This window comes from Mesitornis unicolor, unplaced genomic scaffold (assembly GCF_000695765.1).
Source record: "Mesitornis unicolor isolate BGI_N332 unplaced genomic scaffold, ASM69576v1 scaffold244, whole genome shotgun sequence".
NCBI lineage: Eukaryota > Metazoa > Chordata > Aves > Mesitornithiformes > Mesitornithidae > Mesitornis > Mesitornis unicolor.
The window spans coordinates 39,573-58,024 of NW_010181836.1; the positions used below are offsets into that span (position 1 = coordinate 39,573).

The 18,452-nt window shown below is 39.1% G+C and overlaps 1 protein-coding gene across 1 annotated transcript in view; it reads left to right on the plus strand.

Moving 5' to 3' along the window:
• The window catches only part of LOC104539879 (protein THEMIS-like), a gene marked incomplete at its 5' end in the record, with an annotated part of 53,281 nt that overhangs the window by 32,128 nt on the left and 2,701 nt on the right, over positions 1–18,452 (plus strand). The window contains 1 exon segment of the mRNA XM_010183538.1: positions 11,327–11,480. Within this exon segment, the coding sequence (XP_010181840.1) occupies positions 11,327–11,480 (154 nt within the window).

Consider the following 18,452-nt stretch of genomic DNA (forward strand, 5'->3'; position numbering starts at 1 on the left):
TGAAGTTCCAAGGTGGCATTGCCTAATATTTGTGAATGGATGCTCCCACACCCTGGTTCTGATAGGCCCTCTAGGAGCTTAAACCATCGGTGCCTGATCCTTTTCAAGAACAACAATAAAATGGCTTGGAGTAACAGGGTGAAAAATGACAACACAACACACCACTTTAGCCAGTCCACCTGAGTTGCTGGTGTGTGTCCTCACAGAGCTGAGGAAGAGATCTTGCTCACTCTGAGATCCCATCTTGGTAGTCCTTCACAGTGAACACAGGCTTCACTTCTCATCAGGAGCTGGAGGAGGGACTATGGAGTATCTGACAAGACTCCAGGTTGTTTCCTTGTCAGGCGTGCTGTTTTCTGATTGTGCAATACAAATATGCAGCATTTGTGAGGGATGGAGGGAAGAGGAGGAAAGGGATGTGGTGAACAGTCTGGAGGTCCATTTTCCACTCCTTTTCTGGAATGTTAAATTCCTAACATGGAATAGTATGTGCATTTGTTTTACACAATAGTGTTCACTTCCATAAAAATAATGTGATTTTTTTTCCTATTTGAAATAACTTTGAGGAATTGTGTAAAAAAAACCCCACTTTTCTTTCCTAACTGACTTCCTCTTTCTTCTCTCCCACATACAGTTTTTTCATTGTTATATGTGTTTTGTAGTTGTGAAACTATTTTAGATTTAGATTGTGCTTAATCCTTTCTCATCTGATTTAGCTCCAGCTTCAGTGTGAAAGTCAGTATAACTTTAAGAGGCAATACTGGAAGAATTTTAGCTTACATGTATTTTACTTCAGCTGTAACTGAAGCCATAGTTCTGCAGGACAGATGGTGGGTACATTTTTATGGTCATCTTTTTAATAGTGTCCTAAATAAACAGAATACATTGAAAATGAGTAACTAATGTCTCCACAATAGTTCCTTTAGGAGCAACAGAAATGAGAGTCCAGTATAGCATCACAGTCACTGCAAGGGAAGAAAACACATAGTTGCCATGTAACCACTGGGAGGAATGTATAGGAGGCAAAGCACAGTGTTGTGGTGCTGGAAGGAGCCTGTGGTATCTGTGTGCTATGAACTAACTCATTAATATGAATATGGCATTACAGGCCTTGATTTCCACAATGCAATGTAAAATGACTGAATATGAACCTTCTACTTAGTGTACGAGTGAAGTACCACCATCATGGTTTTCCATGCTGCCTACTTTCCAGTTGTTTTTCTGCAAACCAAGAAATGACAGGTTGAGATTTGTATGGATCCTCTCTTCTCTCCTGTCTCTTTTTGAATGGACTTAAAAAGCCTTATAAATGCCACAGGGGCATAGCTCCAAAGACCGCCGGAGTGTCAAGTCTGTCCTACAAACCCAGCTCTCTGGAGAGAACATAGAAATGGAGTGGATGTAACAAAAGCTCTAGAAAACAGTTATGAGCACAGGAGGACATTTAATTCTGATGTTCACAGCTTGGTATTGAGGCAGCTCCAGGTTTGAATCTACAGCCTGGCTCTGAAGTGGGCTGGTTACCAAGGCTTGTTGCTTGCCATAGAAATAACCCAGGGAGAGCTCTCAGGCCTCCTGTAGCTTCAGTCAACTCCAGTGTCCAGGAGACAGGGTCGTTAGGGGAGGGAGGGGTAGGCAGAAATGGGCACATTGTATTACATGGTTTCATTTTGATACTGGGGAGCAAATACCCTTGCATTCCTTCCCTCCCCTTACTTTTTGTTCCCTACATTGAATTGAGGACATTCAAAATCTAAAATGTCAAAAAAACACCCCTTTTAATAGTTTTGACAAGTACTTGCAATTAGAAGTGAATCTTTTCTGGGAGACAGGCACTTCCAAATCTACCAGGAGTTCCAGGTTGCGAACATGCTTTCTGATAAGGAAGAATCCAGCTCCTCCCCAGGACATTTTTCAATAATGACAACAAACCAAAATCCCCTGTGACTTGGTCAGGTTTGCTAACTGCCAGTGTGCAGTTTAACACAGCTGTGAGTGAATTCAGTGTCAGAGCTTAGAAATTATGTCAGAGAATAAAGAACAAAGAGGGAAGTGAAAACTGAGGCAGAATAGTTTCTTTCTGCCAAAACAAACTAGTTTCTTCTGGGCAGGCTGAAATATTTATATACTCATACCTCTGTGTACATTTATATGCGGATACATGTGAAAGAAGATAAAATTCTTGAAGGGATCCAAACATTGTAGAAATACCTGTTAGAATAGAAATTAATTTTACTAATAAAATAACCCACTTTTCCTTTCACTCCTGCTGTTACATTCCCCACTGTGGCCTGGAGACCAGATGATTTTGAAAAGAACAAGAAGCCTGATTCTGAATTCAGCCATGACCGAGTAAATCCAGAATAATGCTTCTGAATGGCAGGGAGTGACTCCAGATTTACACCCAGTTTCTGAGGTCTGAATCCAGTCTGAAGTATTTAATTCCTACCAACGCGGTGTCCTGCTGCTTTCCTGAGGCTGCTGTCTGCCATGCACAGCGTATTCTGTCATGCAGTAAAGAGGAAGCACAGTGTGAGCTTTGCAGCTGGACTTGCAAACTCATGCTAGGAAGGGCAGCACAGCAGTAAGAACTTGAAAACAATTTAATTTCAAAATCTTGCCCCCTCTCTCTTCCCCCTCCTCACTCTCTGCAGGGCCACAATTAGAGGAAATGGGGCAGGATATATTCAGACCAAAGGGAGCCAGAACAAGGCTGGAAGTGGATCAGGACTTCAAGGGAACACTGGACAAAAACCTGGAAAAGAGACCCTTTGAGCACTACTAATAGACGAACCACGTCAAACTCAGGAAATTCCCTGAGCAGAAAATAGAAAGAGCCCGAGAGTGGTTTTGGAGGTAGCAGATCGTCTTGCTCTGTCTTTACTTTTCCTTGGTTGTCTCCTTAGGGCAATGGCAAAGAAAAAGCACTGAGCATTTTGACCTGAACCACTGTGGCTATTATTTCATTTTTTTAGGGTAGAGAAGATCTGGGGATAAAGGGAGAGACAGGTTGGGGAATGGTGCAGTGAAGGGTGCCTTGTTTGAGGGTTGGTGTCAGAAGTTACAGAAAATTTCGTTCTTCTTTTAATTTGGTTTCAGTTCAAATTTTCCACACACTAAACTGCACTTACGTTTTCATCAGCTTCAGCATTCAGAATTCATTCTGTTGAGCAGATTCCATCTGCAGTTTGGCAAACCTGCAGATAATTAGCTCTCCCTTGTAATTAAATTTCCAGTTAATGTCCCATTAAGATAAATGAGAAGAATTCACATCTTCTACTTAAGTGGTGATTTCACAAAATGCAACATTTCATAGTCTTTGAACAAACAAGCACTTTCATTTGCCAAGGTGAGACGTATTTGTAATACAGAAGCAAATCTTAATAATTTACATCTTCAGATCTACACTTTTTTCCTGCCAAGAGCTTAGGTGCTTAGAGGGTGAGTAGCCCAGGAGAAGAGCAACGCCTGACCCAGGGTTAAGGCATTAGGCCCTCCATCAAACAACGGGGTCCTCTTCTAACTTCTCTTCACTGTTGCCTTCTCATGCCATGAGTGCCATGGAAACCAGGATTTTCACAGGTGGCCACTAACTGCATTTCATTGCCTGATCTGAGACAGACCAGGCCTAATTTCTGTAGCTGAGCGCTCATGAGTATGGCTGCAATTGCTAGTCAGTGTGGGCAGGCAGTGTCGCTGGCAGCGAAGGCAGGGTGGTGAAGGGGCAGGGTGCAGAGAAAGGTGACAGCTGGAGGGACCTCACCGGTTCCAACCCACTCTTTGAAAAACCCACTCTATGTGGAAAAGAGCACGTTTCAGTTCGGCAGCATGTAAAATGCAGAGAACGATACTTACCTTTCACTGCACAGTGTGTTGAATAAAGAAAGTGGTGTTTAAGACTAAGTGCTCAGAAAAAAACAGGCCTTAAGATAAAGACATATCTGCAGAAATAAATGTAATGCTAACATCATATACATTAGATTAAAGGTGAAAAAGTTGTTCTCTGCTTTGAGGCTCTGGGGATCAAGTAGTCGCCCTGTTAGGTATTTAGCAGGGAGATGAGAGAGAGAAGATGGAGCCTGGAGGGCATTCTGCAGTTCTGTATTTTGAACTATTTGAATCATTTGAACTACTGCTAAACAAGATTTTAAGATACTATTTTTCATTTGTAACACTAACAGCTGAAGGTGCAAGCCTGGTGATTTTGTGCTGGCTAATACAGCATTGTTTCATCCCAGGCCACTCAAGGGTGCCCAACATAATTTTCTGTTCTCTTTTGCTTGTACACACACAGAGCAGGAGAAAAATGTCTGGGAAAAGAGGCTGACAGCTCTAGTTACCAATTGACATAAAAGACCCTTTGGTAGCAAAGTTTCATTTTAAAGCCTCTTGAGAAATACTCTGTACTGTTACTGGACAGATTTTGGAAAAGAAAAAGTTCTCATTCAACAGTAAATGATTAAATGAGCACTGTGAGCAGTGAATGAGCCCATGAAAGTCACTGGATTAAGAACAAAAAGCTTGGGGCTCTGAATTTCTGGAGCAAGCAACGAATTTTGGTAGAATGTAATAGCAGTATGCTCTTGCATGTTTTTTATTGATAACATAATGCAACTTATTTTGTCTCAGTCAGCTGTAGAAAACTTACCTGAACTGTGGAAACTGTCAGCGAAGACTGGCAGTTCTTAATTACCTCCTTAAAGCCCTCACGAGTTTTCCTTGAAAAGCATGTACCATGCACATATAACAGCCCTTCTTTAAAGGTCAGCCTGTTGGCTGGATCCTTTTTCCTGTTGTTTGCTACTCCCCCCCAAATTATTAAACCTCTGCCTGTTTCATTACCAGACATGTTATAACATTTTACCACACAAGAAATAATCGAATCTGATGACGAACACTTTCTTTCCGCCTAGTCCCAGGCACGATTCGTGGCGCTCAGGGTTTCAAGAGGGGACAGGGGTGGGCGAGAAGAAGTCTTTGGTCGGAGTTGTCGCCTGCACTTTCTGTCGCGGCGGGAAGGCCGGGCGGCGCGGCGGGGATACAGCGCCATCTAGCGGTGTCGAGAGCGCCTTTCGGCCGTGGTGCCATACCGACACCACCCCTAGCGAGGCCCCCTAAAAGAGAGTCGCTTGCTCGAACGTCTTTTCTTTCCCTTTTCTGTTCCTTTTTCTTTTCTTTCCTTTTTTTTTTCTTTTGGTTTTTTTTTGTTTTGGTATCGGAGTGTTTGTTGAACCCCACAGGTGAACGGTGTGACGGGCAAACTGCCGACTAGCCCCCGTGCCACCAATTTCTCTGAGATCATTTGGTTTGTTACATTAATCACTTTTATTTTTGTAGAAAAGGATACAGCTGGAACAAAGATTAACAAGTTCTGTCCCTACTGTTAGGAAGATATCACTTTTTAAACACCTAATTTGAACCCTAAGAATGAGCTGACAGTGGCATCTGTCTACAGTCGATCATTACTTTATTACATAGCCTCCCTCTTTTTAATCCTTGGGAAAAACTGGACTACTGACAAGGAAAGTCAAATTAATTGTGATATTGTAGGCATGCACAGAAAGTACCTTGTGAGGGAGAAACCTGTTAAAAGCTTGAACCCTGATCAAGAAAACTTAATTTGATCAGATGTTTCAAGTCCCTCTTAGTCAGAGAAGAACTCATGAACTAATGTAATTTTGTTCCTGTCTTTGAAATGGCATAACCTTGACGCCTTCTTTGACAAAAATAGTTCATCTGTAGTTTATAGTACCTTATGACTTCTGCAGGCAAAGAATAATTCTCCAAAGTGTTCCCGTCCTGTATGTTAACGAGGCTAAATGAGGATCCTCTTTATTGCCCATGGCCTTTCTGAAGCATCTTCTAACTAGCTCTTTTCCTTTTCCACACTCCAATGGACTGCGGAAAATGAAGGCTTGATATCATATATTGGAATCACTGCGATGGGGAAGACTGTTAAAATTCTTTACTACAAAATCATAGACCTTTGTCAGTACCCTTAACTGTGGGTACACTGTGCCCTTGCAAAAATTACCTTGATGTGCAAAAGAAGTTGGCTTGCCAATAGATCATGCAAGAAGGCTACCTTGGGATACAAATGAGTAATAACCTAAAGGTAATTGTTTCCTTTCAAGTGGAATAAATCAGTCCTAACTGTCTGCCATAATAATGCAAATTTCCTGAGAGGTGTCAGCAGTTTCCATGTGTGTATTTCCATTATTTGAATTTGTGTTTTCCATCTTTTAGGAGGAATTACCTATTCCTGTTTCTACGCATACAGCGGGTGAAATTTTATTTTGACCAACACTAGTGTAAATCTGATGGATATAGTTACTCCAGAATGTAGTAACTCTAGCTTATGCTCTTGCAAACCAGAAAATAATTCAGATCTGTGTTTCCGGATGGTCTAAGTCTCTGTTTGTTATATCACTTACCCTAGCTCTGTGTTGATACAATGTGGAAATCAAAACCTGTGATTCTTTTCTGATTCATTGCAGTTCTAAACTGCCCCTGCAGAAAGTCATGTGGATACAATGAAGGTTGGAACAGAATTCTATAGGTAGATTGTCATTTTGTAGGTTACTCTGCAACTCATGAAGTCTTCACTGTAAATCAGCAACTAGGAATATCCTGTCTCACTTAAATTGATAGGCCTCTCTCTACCTCTCTCTCATAATTTCCTTAAAATATTCTCCAAAATATGAAAAGCTAAAGATTCATTCAGCCTGGTTTGGACTTCCCATGAATACAGTGCTCTGTGACTCTCTAACACAATCTTCATTTGTAGCTTGTGGGCATAAATTGCCTTTTTTTGTCTGTAAACAGTGAAATGTGTTTGGACTGCCAAGTAAATCATCACACTTTTATTCCACATATACACCTTTTTTTTCTAGTGGAAAGGTGCATGTGGCAAGTAAGCATTTTACACATAAATATGCCCGTGCAGTACATGCCAAAGCAAAGATATATAGAGACAGCTTTGTCTTGAGTTTCTGACGGCAGCAAAGAGTGCCACTCCAAGCTGTCTTTAAAGATTGCAGTAAAAGGTTTATGATCTGTATCTACTAGCTTGGGTGACTCATAATAACTGTACTCCAAAGGTGTAGTGCCATGTCCAGCACTGATTGCTCTGACAAATGAGTACCCTCTTCACTAGAGTCATTTGTAATCATATAACAGCTTGACTTTCTGTCTGGAAAAGCATAGTTTTGTCAGATTGGTTTATGCCACTACATCTCTCACAGCATTTTCAGAGACTATGACAGCTGTTGGTTTCATATTTACTTCAGCATTTTTCTGTACTTTTAACAAATGTTGTTTCTCCTTCTTTACTCTGAATCTTCTAGATGCTGTTTCTTTCCTTTTTAAAAGAACAGAGAAACACTCAAAACAAGAATGTGTATTATGAACACATGTATTATTTTATTTTTTCTTTTCTTTTTTTTTTTTTGTAAACAGATTTAACAGCCTTTTTTCCCCACTTGCTTTAAGAGCTTCTCTTTCTGCTATTCTGTCATATAACACCAGTTTTGCTGGGCCCTTCCAAAGTTGTTTTGTTTTGGGTTTATTTTGTTGTTGATGTTGGTTTTCTTTAGTTTTGATTTTGCTTTTGCGTATTTTTTTAATTGTAAGAATTCCTCTGGCATTCTCTTGGCTTGCTGAGTAGCTGTGACCAAATACTGCTGTCTGAAGTATGTGTGGCATACAGACTGCCTTCAGTAGTTTTGGGTTGTATTTTGCAAAGAAGCAGGACTTTCAAGACCTGGTGCATCATATGTTACATTTTGGCCCCTGTAAAAGGAAAGTTTAAATAGACTAGAAACTCTTCAGCCTGAAGAAAAGGTGACTCAGGAGAAAGTGCAAAAACCTGAATGCAGGGAGAAAATGAATAGAGAGGGATTATAGCAGCAGCGTGAAATTATGAGACAGGACAGTAAAAAAGAACCCCCTCAAAAAAAAAAAACAAGAAACAAAGGAAATTTTACACAGTGCAGAAGTAAACTCTGGAACTCATTGCCACATGATGTTGATATCAGAAATGTAAATGAGTTCAAAAAGCAGTTAGAGACAGCAACGAAAGAAATATTCACTGGGAGACAACTGTTAATAGCCTGATTTTTTAAGTCAGAGGAGAATGCATCCTGGAGCTGCAAGACGGGGATGCTAGCATGTGCTTAAATTACAGGGAAATTCAGCATTTTTGTAGGAGTTTTTGTGTGACTGGGGCTGTAGATTGGCAGAGCATTACTATCTGTGCAGTGCCATTTGTAAGAATAAGAACTGCTGTCAGATTTCACTGCTTCAGGCATGGGCAAGCAGAAGGAAGCCTTGCTTGTCGAAGTGAGCTCACACACACATGCACACCAATGCAATGCTTTAAGCTTTTCAGGTAATCAGGGAAAATTAATTCAAGCTGTTCACTCGGAAACGCAGTGTTTTCAATTCGTGCATCTTAGATAAACTCTGCACTCACCGACAACTACTGCAGAACACTGAAACTTCTGTTCATACCAAAGTGATGCATTTCTAGCCCTACAGTTCTCACCTCAGCTCTCACACCTTTCTGTATCCTGTTTGATATAAAACCTACTATTTTCTGAGAGGGACTCTGCAGTTTTACACTACTTTCCCTTTATGGCTTTCTGCTTTGTCTCTTAAGTTATTTCTGGGCAATGAGAAAACCTAGAGATGTAATGGGCAATGCTTAGCCATTGGGGTAGCTTTTTTATTTCACTCACCTGTAGCTGTTGGATGGATTTTCCAGATGCTGAGATTCGGAGTTTCCTCATGAGTAGGTTGTTAAAACAAATGACTGTGATTCAGATCATGAGGTTTTAAGCAAATTAGTGTTTCTTCTGGCAGTAACAGTACTGAAAAACATGTTTTGACTTCTTTAAATTAGTGTAACAATAACTCCACGTAGATGGAAACTGTTCTGTTAAGCCTGCCTAGTATTTGAAAGGCAACTGTGAGGTTTCACTCCTGTATGGTTCAAAAAAGCATCTTATCTCTGTTGATCTCTAATATAATTGTTATCTATAGTGCTATTAAGAATGTTAAAGCGATATCAGATTTCAGCATATAATGAAGTGACAATCCAGTTTGTCTAATCCTGTTTGTTTTTAAATGTTTGAATTCTACATATTTAAATTTGTTTTCACAATGCCCCGGGTAACCACTGTATCACAGTGTGTGGTTTTGCTAGTGACTGATAAGATTAGCACGAATTTCAGTTGCATTCTTCTTAATGAGGGGATGTTTCTATTTTGACAGAAAGGCTTGTTTTCTGTTAGTTAAGAAAATGCAAAATAAATAATCTGAACGTATTCATTATATTGATTGCTAGGATTAATATGTTAAACAAGGAGCTGACTAGAAAATAAGGTAATTTATGACTTTAAAAAAATTTTCTTTTCTATGTCTACTATTTCAGTTAAAGTTTCCTGGTTACCTGAAAGCTTTCTCTGTGCTAAGTATGCCCAATAACTTGAACACAGGAAGAAACTGCCTATGAATAATAACATTTCCCTGCCCTTCCTGAAACCTTTCATTTGTGATAAACAGGTATGACTGATACTGAGGATAGGACAAGTTTAGTGACAGCTTTGAAAAATAGCTATTTAAGTGTGTATTTTCCCTGAGCAAAAAGAGGACATTTCTCAGTAACTACCTGCAAAATGTGTGTTCATACACATCGGGCCAGACTGGCAACCAACAGGAACGTTTAGGTGCAGATGATTGAGAAAAGACCTGGAGATGAAGCCCATGCTGTGCTGGTGAAAGAGAGACAAAGGCCCTGTAACCTCAGTGAAGCTAGTCCACAGCACACCAGCCAAGCATCGTCCTAGTTTGAACAGTTCCTTTTCCACTGGGTTATTTTAATTCTCTGCTGTGAAGAACTTCTTCTGACATTTCTGTCCTCTTTGCAAAATATTTCTAAACTACATTTCTTTTTGAACAAATCCCTGAAGTTTTTGTGAATTACATCACTGCTTAAAGCTTTGCTTGACCTCAGAGGCCCTTTTGCAGTCAAGGAGAGCACTAGCCAGCGTTGTACAGCCTGTACTGCACAAACTCGTATTGAACACTATAACTCAGCCAACCCCTGCAAATCGAACCTCCAGAGTCTATTTCAGAACATGGAGAAAAACTACTGTAGGTTCCTCTAACTGAAATATGAAGGTCTTCCACTTGTGTCACATCATGACCCACTCACTGAAGAAAATTATCCATACATTTTACAGTTTTAATCCTTGGCTCTTCTGCTTAATAGACTCTCTCACATTTTCTATTTCAATTACCAGTGACTTTCTTGTTGCTAGCTGATACCTTTTTCAAAAGGAGTAGATTGTCATAAAATGTGGGCTCGTGCTGTGCTTTTCAAATTGTGGGATGATTTTGAAAAGGTTACGGTGTGTCTACTGTCAGTTTTACCAACATGACCTTCTGTCCCTGAATAGGGTGGTGGTGTCACTGCTGACTGATTCGGTTTTTTTAATATGAACATTCTGGTATAGTGACTGCAATTGGACTGTACTGATCTTAAAAAATATATATATACATTCTTGTATAGTCATTGCAATTGGACTATAACTGCACTACAGCTACTTTATAGCTTCACTGAAGATTTTTTTTTATACTTTTAATTGACTTATTTACACAGGTGAAAAATATGTATTTGACTGGAAGTGTTTATGATGTAAATACCTCACAGTTTATAAAAAAACATAATTATGAAGATGTATGTATCGAGCATAAAATTCAAGGAGTGCAAGTACTGAAGCCATGTAACTTACTTTTTGCAATGTAATAACAATATAATTAATTGTTCCATAATGGCCTGTTCCTATCATCTAACTATACTCACTATGCTATAAATGCTACTGGATAAATGTAATTGAAATGTCAGACATTATATGAATTTGTGATGTAATATATAACAGAACTAATTAAAGAAACAATTGATACAATAAAAACAGTTAATCAGAAAGAAACCTATATCAACAGAAAGGGATACATGAATCTCTCTCCTTGTGTTTACATGAGTTCATATACCCAAACAAATAAAAGAGAGACTGGAGATATGTTTTAAAGGTAATTCTTCACCCAGAGTGCCCTCTGGCAATGTTATTTTGTGATACACGTGCATCAAAGACAGGCATTATGGTAAACATAATTGATGACTTACTTTGACAAACAGATTTGTGGTTAAAATTCACAGAGGTAACCCAAAGAATGTTGCTCTTATGTGTCTCGTCTCTGAAAGCATCCAGTTTGGAGTAACAATTTACATATGAAGTCAATATGCTCTTCTATGTCATTTCAGCATTCCTGTGTAGACACCACGAAGAAATTGGGCTCAAATCAAGCTGCCAATGTTTTGAAGTTAGAAGTTAGTTGTCAAAATGATTTGATGCATAGTGAGAATAAGAAGGACATGACTGGAAAAGCTACATTAGTGGAAACCAGAGTGATTAAAGGTCAGTTAAGCTTTATGATTTGAGTTATCAATATAACAAAGCTTAATACTTACCCTGACAAACAATTTACATACAGGATTATCTTGTGTGATTTCACTTGGAATCTGTGGCTTAATGGAAAGACATGAAAAGTGAACATTTCTGTTCTTCCTCCATGAAAGCCATAAGGCAAATTCATCCAAGTTCTCAACAGCAGCATGGTATTAAACTCTGTTTGACACTGCAGCATGAATATTCAGTAGTTTTTAGAAACAGACGTTTGGAAAAGATGTGCTTTCCTTTTGCTTTTGGATGATGCTTATACATCATCTGTTATTAAAAAATGCTGATTCCAACAGGTATTAAAGAGAAACAAGCAATTTAGATTTAAGATATGAAGATGTCTTCAACTCACACCTTTGTATTTAGAAGAAAAAAATAATACTGAGCAAATTACTTGATCAATATTTGTTTTTAAAGTCATCATTTGCTTGGATTTCCCAAGCATTTTTGATAGCCGGTTGGTTTTTCCACTTATCTTTCAAGTTTTTCCTTTTTCAGAACATGCAGAAGATGAAGCGCTAAATAATAAGAGGACAAATCCAAAAGACTTTGCAGTTAATATAAAAAATTCAATTGATTTCATTAGTCTGTCAGTCACGGGTTATTTCTGAAATATGAACACATCGCATTAATTGTAACAGTGGAACATTTGGAAGACTAAGGCACAAATATTCATCCTTACAGTGTTTGTTAACTGATAATTGATATCAGTATAAGAACTTCCCTAAAACTTCTCTTTATTGTCTTGTCATTCAGTGTGTGAGACTCCTAGAAAGGACTGCCTTTTTGAAACTATGTGTATTGAAGATTTCAAATGCAATATAAACAACTTCTATAGTGAAGAATTACTGTGGCACGTTGAATATTCACTAATCCTTACTGCTGTGGAAGTTGATTATTTAGGGTCTAGTTTCTGAAAGGTATTTTGGTTTATGGCTGCTTTGAAATATAATCTCCAATTTCATATTTTGTGGCTTTGAAAAATCTCCTTACAGGCTCCATTTCGTCACTGCTTAATGATTTGATTAGATTTTAATGGTGAAGTTTCCACATTGGCAGCTATAGAGAACAGTATATGCTGTTTAAACACCGGAAGAAAATTATTACCAAGATAGGTTAATGATATCCTCTTTTGTGACAAGGGAACTACCTGCAAATCACTGAAGCCTGACTATGAAAACCTTTGTTCATGCTACAGAAATCAGTTGCATTACTTGCATGGGTTGGTCTATGTGGGGTGAGGCAGGCATTGAAAGTGGAGGGGATGCATCTGAAGAAAACATGACCAAAGAATCCTTACTGAAGTAAGTCAGGCTTAAAATTTGTGCTGATGACTGGCTTATTCACAAGCATAAGAGTCAGTGCTGATGTAGGTGTAGGTGTTTTGCTTGATGGGTTCAGACTTTTCACAAACAGGGAAAGCCACACACGTTAAAGTAACAATGGTTTTATAGTCAAGAATTTTCAAAGAATTTTCTGAATGGAGCAGCTTAGTTCATGCAGTGAGAAGTGGAGTCTTACAGTCACTTCCTGTGCCTTTTACAGGAACTATGCAGTAGTTTCTAAACTGAGATCCCATGGCTGAGAAGAGATTTGGATCTACCATTACTAAGACTTCAGCTCAATAACAGGACTGGGAGGTGACCTAGTCTTTCTGTTCTTTACATTGGAACTATCTTTCTAGTGTCAGAGTATTTGTTACTTCTTGTGTTACTTTTGTCACCGGGCACCACTGAGAAGAGTCTAGCTCCATCTTCTTCACATCTTCCCATCAGGTATTTATACCCAGTGGTAAGATCCTCCCTGAGCCTTCTCTTCATCAAGCTGATCAGTCTCAGACCTTTCAGCTTCCCCTTCTATTTCAGATGCTCCAGTCCCTGTATCATCTTCATGGTCCTTTGCTGAACTCACTCCAGTATGTCCATTTTCCTCTTGTACTTGGGAACTCAGATCTATACCCAGCACTTCAGGTGTACCAGTGCTGAGGAGAAGGGGAAGGATCTCTGTTGGCATTGCCTTGCCTAATGCAGCTCAGGATGTTGTTGCACTTCTTTGTCACAAGGACACTTTGCTGGTTCATGGTCAGCTTGTCTGCCAGGAACTCCATGTTTTTCTCTGCAAAGCTGCTTTTCAGCCTTTCAGGTCCAGCCTTTACTGGTGCATGGGTTTATTCTTCCCCATGTGCAGGACCTTGTGTTTTCCTTCTCTGAACTTCATGAGATTCCTCTCTGCCCAGTCCTCCAGCCTGTCCATATCCCTCTGAACGTCAGCACAGCCATCTCAGTCACTCCTTCCAGTTTTATATCATCTGCAGACTTACTGAGGGTACACTCTGTCCTGTGACCCATGCCACTAACGAATCACAGTGTCTGTAGCAGACACCTGCAACACCACCCCCCATATTGTTCTGTCCATTAAAACCTGACCCAGAAGCTCTCAGAGGGCTCTTCATCTGTCCCTAGGCAGAGGGCTGCCTCTGTTAGCCATGCTACTAGTAAAGTTTGTCCCTTCTCCTTCACGCTGCTTGTTAGCTCATGCAGTTTGCTGTTCTGGACACTAGAAAACAGACTTGGACTTTTTGCAAATGTTCTTGATTTGGACCATCTACTGAACATGTTTCAGCACAACAGTGAAACAAGGCAATGTTGTTGACTGTCTCCTCTGTCCCAGTTGGAGTCTATGTGCCTTCTCTCTATTCATTCTGGACCAGTAGCATTAGTCTGCTGTCTAGCCTGTTTATATCCTTTTTCAGAATCTCCAAGAGCACTTGATTTATTTATTTATTTTTACTTTTTTTCAAAGACTAATTGAGAAGAAAGCTTTTTTAAAGCTCTTTTTAAATTATTTTTTTTAAACCTTAACTGTTCTTGCTCTATTTCCTTTGACCTTCATTGCATTAAAATCCCAACCTTTGTTGTGGTATCCCTTCTGTGAAAGCAGAATTTTCTTTTCTACTGGTTGTGACTCACTCATTAGTCATAATGGTAATTACTGACTTATTTCTTCCTGCTTCCAGTAGGGGCATTTCTTTTAAACTTTAGGTATCAATCAGGTTCATTTTTTTCCTACCTATCTCCCTGAGTTTATGGCTAGACACCTGTGCTTTGCAAGTAGTCCTAGGCGTATAGTCAAGAGCGTTAGAGAAAATGTGGTGTTAGGGATACTGAAGGCTTGCTTGCCCCTGGTCCTGCAAAGCTTCACAGCACTAACACTTCCTTCCCAGCTGTCCCAGTTCTTAGCTGTGTTTCTGATTTCAAAGCTCATTGATCGTACGTCTCCTGCCTCATTCCTCGTAAAAGCTGCAATGAGTAAATTTTAAGTTCATCCTATATGCTGTATTAGCTTAGACTTCTCACAGAAGATCAGATAAAGAATATCCCTTGTTATTGAAGGTTTTCTTCTTTTGCAAAGCTATGAAATTGCTTCTTGTTTAATTGTCTTGGAGTATATCGCTGTGCAAACTTTGTCTAAATCTGAGTATAGTGTGAGTTTGAGCTGGGCGGATTTAACCTAGACCAAAGAGCAGCGATGGATTTTACGCCAACATACCCAAACCAAAGCGAAAGGTTTTTCTGAAAGATGTGTGTTAGCATAGCCCAAAATTATTGAGCTTAATTCAAAGATAACTGCAGAATTATACAGAAGATTGGATTAGATGATACAGCAGTTCTTGCTGGCCAGCCAAGGGATCCCCAGGAGTCCACAGTTGCGTGCAGCAAGCTTGCCTGTTCCAGAGAGTACACTCTGCTCTGCTAATTCACAAGATAATGGATTAGAAAATATGTCAAGACTAATAACACAGACACACTCCTGTGGGCTTTGAGTGGGAAGAAATGCACCATTCACTGACTAATCTTTAAACTTCTACTGGTGAATGTTAAGTCACCCTCTAAAGCATCAACCTGTTTCAAATTCCTAATAAGGATGTTGAATCTGTGCTCTCAAAAAAAACCCCACCATTTACAGAGAAAATTACTATTTCTTACAAAAGGCCAGATAGTTCCAAAAAGAAGAACAACATGTTTTCCTGCATTTTTAAGGCCTCTATTGTCTTTCCTTGAAGAGTTCATGTTAATAAAGATAGGATTTATAATCTAAAGGAGAAGAAATTGAACCTTTTTCCTCTGTTGCAATTAAACCTGAATTGGCAACTAAAAATATTATTTTATTTTCTTTTATTTGACTGAGTTTGAATTCATTAGAAATACTAACAATATCTGTAGCATAATAACTCGCATCAGAAATCTGCTGTATCAGTTTTTCTTTAACCTTGAAATTTATTCTAAGTGCATTTTCTAAAATATTACCTAATCTTCTTGCTCATGGCTTAGGTTTCTGAAATTGTTACAGTCTGCAATAATGAAGTGTGTATGTTGATTTTGTTTATTGACGTCAGGAGATTTTAGGGAAGATGTTTATATATTCTGAATTTAGGGACTTGATTTAAGAGGTTGGAAAAATAAAGAAAAAAGGAATGGCCCTTTTGATTGCAGTTTAGCATGCACATATAATGTCTATTAAATTTGTCAGCAAAGATGCTTTAAGAAATTTCTGTCCCTTTATCATCACAGGTATTTCATACTAGCATTTTGAATTAGGCACACAGGGAGAAGCAATATGAATTAGGAATCCATTACTGTATGCATGTATGATAACTGTTTCTAAATTTCACACTTCAGCTCAGTCTTTGATTCGGGCAAAACTGTTATTAGATCCATTGGCTCCTATGGTCCTGTAACTAATAATAATGTAAAAAAAAGACTATTTTTCCTGGTTGTTGGGCTGTGAACATAAAACTTTTTCTTGGCTGACACATCTTCTAAGATAAGTTTAAAGTATGTTTAGAAAATTACTTAACATAAGGAGATCACATCATGTTATAAGATGATGAGTGATAAGTACAATTTAGTGAACTATACTTGAACATTTTCAACCAGCTTTCTTCTTAACTAAACTCCAACTTGTATGGCAGGGGAAAGAGAACATAGACTCTGAATCCTTATTTCCCACGTTTGTTAGATATGACTGATTTTATTTGCAGTAATACACAGGTTTCAGGCAGAAGCTTGTAGAAGTGGTTGCAAGGAGAAGATATCACAGTGTTACATGCAGGGTAACTACAGGGGACTTCACACGAGTCACCTCTCCTGCTCTATGACAGTGTTGTCCAGCTCTACTCCACCATTCCTCTGCAGAGCAGCACCTGGGAGCCTGGGTGGGGTGTGTGACACTGCCCTGCATCCTTTTTCTTACCCTTTTGCAGGAATATATGATGGGGACTAAATTATGCAATTGTTTAAAACTTGTGGCAATTGTTTCTCATCTGCAAGAGCTGTTGATACACTGAGGATTTACCTTACTAAAAGAGGCAGCAGTGCAACAGTGGAAATTAGTGACTGTAAGAATTCTATAAAACCAGACTAGAAAAGAAGCAACAACGAAGAAAATTAAAAAGTAAAAGGACAGTGAAAGAGTTCAAGAGATGTCTCTTTAAGGAAATGTAAGATTTTAAAAGAAATTAAATTCAAGATTAAACTTAAATGCACAAAGATGATCAGGGTACTGGGACACCTCCCCATGACACTAGGCTGAGAGAGTTGGGCTTGTTCGGCCTGGAGAAGAGGGCTCTGGGGAGACCTTATAGCAGCCTTCCAGTAGCTGAAGGGGCCCTACAGGAAACACAGAGAGGAACTCTTGATCAGGGAGTGTAGTGGTAGGACAAGTGTTAGCATTTTTAAACTGAAAGAGGGTAGATTTAGATTAGATATTAGGAAGAAATTCTTCACTAAGAGGATGGTGAGACACTGGAACAGGTTGTCCAGAGAAGTTGCGGATGCCCCATCCCTAGAAGTGTTCAAGATCAGGTTGGATGGGCCTTTGAGCAGCTTGGTCTACTGGGAGGTGTCCCTGCCCATGGCATGGGGGTTGGAACTAGGTTATCTTTAAGGTCCCTTCCAACCCAAACCACTCTATGATTCTGTGATTTTTCCAAACAATGGCTTAGTAGATTCCAGAGGGAGATCATCATTAACCATACAGTAATTGTAACCGTACAATAATTATGAAATATTTTGATCGTGGCATTTAATAGTTTTAAAATATATGCTACTTCATCATGTAGAGGAATGGTTGATGATTCAAGGAAGAGTCCATCAGTTTTATGGGCTCTGATTCTGCTATCACTCAATAGCTATAAGTAGCACTCTTTAAGGTATTAGCACTCATTAGTGCTGAGAAGCATCAGAACCAGGCTCATAGCAAATAAAATGCTACTGTTCATAAAAACACTTTGGGTTGTGTATATGCCTACAGTTCTGTGTGGTTTCACTTAAGTGAAATATGTTTAGAAATATAGATGTGCTTCTACGATGTTTAGTTCACAATATTATTGCACATAATAATTCACAACTATTGTTTTCAAGTTGGGCATAAATATAAACACTAAATGTTATTGATGTGGCTGAACATTAATTTATGCAGCATAAATCCTGAAATGAGATATTTACCACAGCTATAAAACTGTGTTATGGTCACAGCCAGGGGCATGAAGGTGTGCACCCTTGCATGTACATGAGTTGGGGTTTATAGCACTAGTTGCATTCAAGTAATGGTCCTGGTGGGTTGGGTTAATTCTGTGGCCTGCCTTTTGAAGGATGGTAGAATGAAGAGTTATGACAACTGTTTGTGACCTTGACATTAGCGAAAAAAACCCATAACTATATGCTGAGGAAAAAAAAACAACCCAAATCCTACACTCGTGAGGATACAAATGAGATAGATGGAAATTTTCAGTCTGCAGAGTACTATCCTTCCACTATAAAGGCAAATATAGTTATACAAATTGTTCCAGGAAGACAAAAATTAATGAAATTTGCTTTAATGAGTATTCAGGTCTGTTGTGCCCTACTGCTCCTCTCCTCTTTCCATAAC